The sequence below is a fragment of the Citrus clementina genome, unplaced genomic scaffold (assembly GCF_000493195.1).
Source record: "Citrus clementina cultivar Clemenules unplaced genomic scaffold, Citrus_clementina_v1.0 scaffold_1052, whole genome shotgun sequence".
Lineage (NCBI taxonomy): Eukaryota > Viridiplantae > Streptophyta > Magnoliopsida > Sapindales > Rutaceae > Citrus > Citrus x clementina.
Window position 1 is genome coordinate 1 of NW_006263269.1, and position 4,849 is coordinate 4,849.

Consider the following 4,849-nt stretch of genomic DNA (forward strand, 5'->3'; position numbering starts at 1 on the left):
GGAGATCCATAAAGGAATATGCGACAATCACTCGGGAGCAAGAACTTTAGCCTTCAAGGCACTCCAGTAAGGATACTTCTGGCCGACCATGCACCAGGATGCGAAAAAGATGGCAAAGAACTGTAAAACCTCCCAAAGCTTCTCTGAGATTCCTGCACAACCCCCAGAAAAGCTGACCACTATGACATCCCCGTGGCCTTTCGCTCAATGGGGAATCGACTTGATTGGTTCGTTACCTAAGGGCCGAGGAGCGGCGACACATGCAATTGTGGCAATAGACTACTTCACCAAGTAGGTAGTAGTGGGAGTCCTCAGCCAAATCACGGAGAGAAAGACAACGGATTTTATTTGGAAGAATATCATCTGCAGATACGGGATCCCCTATGTCGTCATTACAAACAATGGGAGGCAATTTGACAACAGTAACTTCAGGGAATTTTACCGAAATTTGTGGGTGGACCTGAAGTTCTGCACCCCCGCACACCCCTAGGCAAATGGACAAGTGGAGGCAGCCAACAAAGTGATAAAAAAACTCTTGAAAATTAGATTGGGAGAGAAGAAGGGAGCTTGGGTTGACGAACTACCAGGAGTATTATGGGCCTACCGGATAACTCACAAAACCGCCACAGGGGAAACCCCCTTCGCTTTAACTTTTGGTCATGAGGCGGTAGTCCCAGCAAAAATTGGAGTGGGGACACATTGAACGGAATATTTCACTGAGGAGCAAAACGACGAGCAAATCTGCTTAAGCCTGGACCTGCTTGAGGAGAAAAGGGAAGGGGTCTCGAAGAAAGTGGCCCAGTGTCAGCAAAAGGTCATGCGTTATTACAACAAGAACGTACGCGTGAGGCAGTTCCGAGCAGGAGATTGGGTACTTAGGAAGGTGAACCAAAACACCAGGGATCCTAACCATGGCGCTCTTGGCCCGAAATGGGAATGCCCATACAGGGTGATACGAGCCACTGGACCAAGAGCTTATAAGTGAGCATACCAAGATGGACGAGACGTGAAGAGGTCGTGGAACGCCAAGCACTTAAAGAAGTATTTTCAGTAAGCAAAGTGCTCTACTAAATCCTCATTTTGATAGGTTATTTTTATTAACTGCATGATGGCTTGTTGCGCATGTATATATTATGTATTTTTGTAATACATTCAAATTTCAAATAAAGATGAATTCAGCATGAAATCCCCCTGCTAGCAAGCCCAATAAAAATTTTGCTAAGGTAAGTAAGTGCCTGCTTCTGCTCGGTCAACGAAAGACCAGCAGCTAATTTTACGAGAATTTTACTAAGGCAAGTAAGTGCATGTTTCTGCTCGGTCAACGAAAGACCAGCAGCTAATTTTACGAGAATTTTACTAAGGCAAGTAAGTGTCTGCTTCTGCTCGGTCAACGAAAGACCAGCAACTAATTTCACGAAATTTTTACTAAGGCAAATAAATGCCTGTTTCTGCTCGGTCAACGAAAGACCAGCAGCTAATTTTATGAGAATTTTACTAAGGCAAGCAAGTGCCTATTTTTGCTCGGTCAACGAAAGACCAGCAACTAAATTTACGAGAATTTTACTAAGGCAAGTAAGTGCAGTCTTCTACTCGGTCAACGAAAGATCAGCAACTAATTTCACGAAAATTTTACTAAGGCAAATAAGTGTCTGTTTCTGCTCGGTCAACGAAAGACCAGCAGCTAATTTTACGAGAATTTTACTAAGGCAAGCAAGTGCCTGTTTCTGCTCGGTCAATGAAAGACCAGCAGCTAAATTTACGAGAATTTTACTAAGGCAAGTAAGTGCATGTTTCTGCTCGGTCAACGAAAGACCAGCACCTAATTTTACGAGAATTTTACTAAGGCAAGTAAGTGTTTGTTTCTGCTCGGTCAACGAAAGACCAACAACTAATTTTACGAAAATTTTACTAAGGCAAGAAAGTGTATGCGTCTGCTCGGTCAACGAAAGACCAGCAGCTAATTCGACGAAAATTTTACTAAGGCAAGTAAATGCCTACTCCTGCTCGGTCCACTAAGGAACCAGCAGGCAAACCAGATAAGTTGTCCAATTATTTTGTAGAAACAATCTATGAGCAAAAAACCAGACAAGAAAGCCAATAGAGAGCATCTAAAAATTTATAAATGTTCAATTGTTTACAAAACAAATACGAGTTTATACAAAAAATAGACTTAAAGATTAAAAGAGTCAACGGCTCCAGCAGCTGAAGGATCAGCAATCTCGGGAGGTGAAGGATCAGCAGTCTCAGGAGGTGGGAGATCAGCAATACCAGAAGGAGGAGGCACGAACCCTTGACCCACTTCGAAAGCACGTCCCCCAGCTTCCCCCTCCTACACCCCATCCAAAGGAGCCTCCACCTGCTCCTGCTCACCCTGCTCCTTATCTCCCTGGCCGGCCTCAGCCATATATCTCTCCACTTCAGCCTCCTGCTTGCTCATGTCCAGCTCGGGGTATTCTTCCTTAAGCACAGACATGATGCACTTATAGCTGAAAGCAACCCCGGAGTTATACTCGGCATCCAGCAGATTTGCCTTTCTCCTCAGCCAGCTGTTCACTCAGGGATTTGATCTCTCCCTCAAGGGCGGTCCTCAGAGTATCTCTTTCACTTTGAGTAGCCTGAAGATTGGACTTCAGGTCACCCAACTCACCCTCAAATTTGGAAGAAGTGGACTCAGCAACCGCAACTTTCTCCTCTAGCTCCGTAATCTGCCTGTTCAGCTCGGCTAGCTTCTCTTTCGAGCGATCAGCAGACTCAACCCTCTTCTTCAAGTCCTGGTTCTCAGCTTGGAGCTTCCTCTCCTGGCGCGTGATCCTATTCTTGTAACAAGAGACTATGGTGGCCAACTTGAAGGAGACCCTTTGGACAGAACCAGCTAGTTTATTGATATTCATGCTCTCAATGTCCTGAACCATCTTCGGTCCCACTGACTTCCCATAGTCCCTCTTATACGGGGTCAGGTAATCACCCTGATCACGAGCTGGAAGATGGGAGGATCGGTCCCCAGAGCGTGTGCTGACCTCAGAACTCTTGTCAGTAGTTTTCTCCCTGACACTCTTATAAGGTGGAGGAGGGGGCAGAGCAGGAACAGAAGCCTTAGAAGGGCCAACACTGACTTTCTTCAGAGGCGGAGGAGGGTTGCTGGAGCTGCTCGGAGCCCGACCACGCTTTTTGGTCATCGCACTGAGGATCTTGTTATCCATTCCAGCTGTTATGTCCACTAAACCAGAACCGACCAGGCTTGTTGGTGACAGGAGGTCTTGACAGGTAGACGCGTTCACCAGAGCAGTCTCCACCTGAAGCAAAGGTCGGTTCTCAAGCCCCCCGATCAAACCCCACGACTCTGAAATAGCAAAAAAGGTTAAAGAACCCAATAAGTTGTAATTTGATTAAGAATTTAGGCAAAAAATGAACGAACTGGGGTGACAAAATGTGTTGGAAGGTAAATATCACCACCCAACGAATGAGGTGCAGGACACCAACTTCCCCTAGCGAAGAAGAATTTGTTCTTCTAATTTTAGCACGAAAAGGGGAAGCCGGTGATTGGTTTTCTCTTCGCAGAGCTCGACATGAAATAATACCAGCCTGCTTCTTTCGGGCTGCTCCTCAGCTGGTATAGATACTTCACTTCAACAAGGGAAGGCTCCTCTGATCTACACCTCTCCCACAGCACATACATAGCTGAGAGAACCCTCCATCCGTTGGGATGTTGCTGACCTGGGGTCAGGTGCATACCACCCAGTATCTTAGCAAAATAGCGTTGAAGGGGCAGCCGAGCTCCTAATCTGAAACTCTCCAGGTGCATCGTCACATACTCCCGCGGAGGCCGACTAGGAACATCACCTTTCCCAGGAACCACCAGGAGAACCTCCTCAGGAATGTTGTAAAGGTTCCTAAGCTTGAACAAATCAGTTTGGGTGGTGGCACAAGTTATGCAGTCAATAGGATAAGAATCTGCCTCTACCCTATGACAAAGGTTCCTTCTCCGAGGGGGTCCGCTCGGTCCGGAACTGCTCCCCTCACCATCACCAACTCCTTCAGGGACCCCAACCCCACCGAAGCTATGGTTCTCACCAGAGCCCGACGCAGGTCCACCTCTATTCCCTACAAGCTCTAGTTCGGGGGAGGGAGAAACAGCCAAGGGACATGGGTACTCAAGGGTATCCCTACCATGGGAGGGGCCTACACTACTAGAGGGGCGTAAAAAATCAGTGGGTATTGACAAGTTAAGGTTTGAATCCCCTACTTCTTCGTCACTCTCATCAGCAATTAACTTCCTCTTCCGATTTGACATACCGGAATCCCAAAAGAAAACAAAGAAAACAAAGAAAACTCGAGTATACGGATACAAAAGGGGGCAACACAGAACCCAATCAACAAGAACCAGAGAAGAAATTAAAAGCAATACCTGGATTGAACTGGTACTGATAGCGCGGCCGTGATAGAAGAAAAACCCAGCAAGTAGATACTTCGGACACGAGAAGTATAAGCAAAGTTCAAAGAGGGGGTTGGTTAACGACAGAGAGACGAATAACAAAACGATGAAGATTTAAGTCTAGGGATTTGAAACGAAAAGGGAAAAATGAAAGCATTTAAGTGATGGGGATGCTAGCTCACTCACCAAATATCGAGGTCAGATAGCCCGTCGTTTCAAATTTCAAATACGAAGAGTCTGGAGATGCCACGTCACTAACCGTTACAAGAGGCCAGGATAGATGTAAGCCCAGATATGCAATGGACATGCTCATTTAGGCCCATGCTCAGGTCGGAATCTCCCCAGAAGAAAAATGGTACCTCAGCCCGTCCCAGTAAACAGAAGATCAGATGAGAAGCTCCCCGGGTTGGTGAGATT

General features: G+C 46.4%; 1 protein-coding gene across 1 annotated transcript; it reads right to left on the reverse strand.

Annotated features, from left to right (window-relative positions):
• Positions 1-2,329: 2,329 nt before the first annotated feature.
• Positions 2,330-4,291, reverse strand: LOC112101550. Its single transcript, XM_024192209.1, has 3 exons — positions 3,583-4,291; positions 2,511-3,340; positions 2,330-2,458 (listed from the first exon to the last, which is right to left on the reverse strand). The coding sequence occupies exons 1-3, from the start codon at positions 4,289-4,291 to the stop codon at positions 2,330-2,332; spliced, it is 1,668 nt and encodes a 555-aa protein (XP_024047977.1).
• Between the last annotated feature and the right edge of the window lie 558 nt (positions 4,292-4,849).

Bases quoted from the DNA above. Each gene is read 5' to 3' on its own strand.
- LOC112101550 (XM_024192209.1), bottom strand. From the start codon at position 4,291: ATGTCAAATCGGAAGAGGAAGTTAATTGCTGATGAGAGTGACGAAGAA. The intron at 3,341-3,582 runs GCTGGTATTATT...TTGCTATTTCAG, and splicing joins GAGCAGCCCGAAAGAAGCAG to AGTCGTGGGGTTTGATCGGG. The intron at 2,459-2,510 runs GTATAACTCCGG...TCTGTGCTTAAG, and splicing joins GCAAATCTGCTGGATGCCGA to GAAGAATACCCCGAGCTGGA.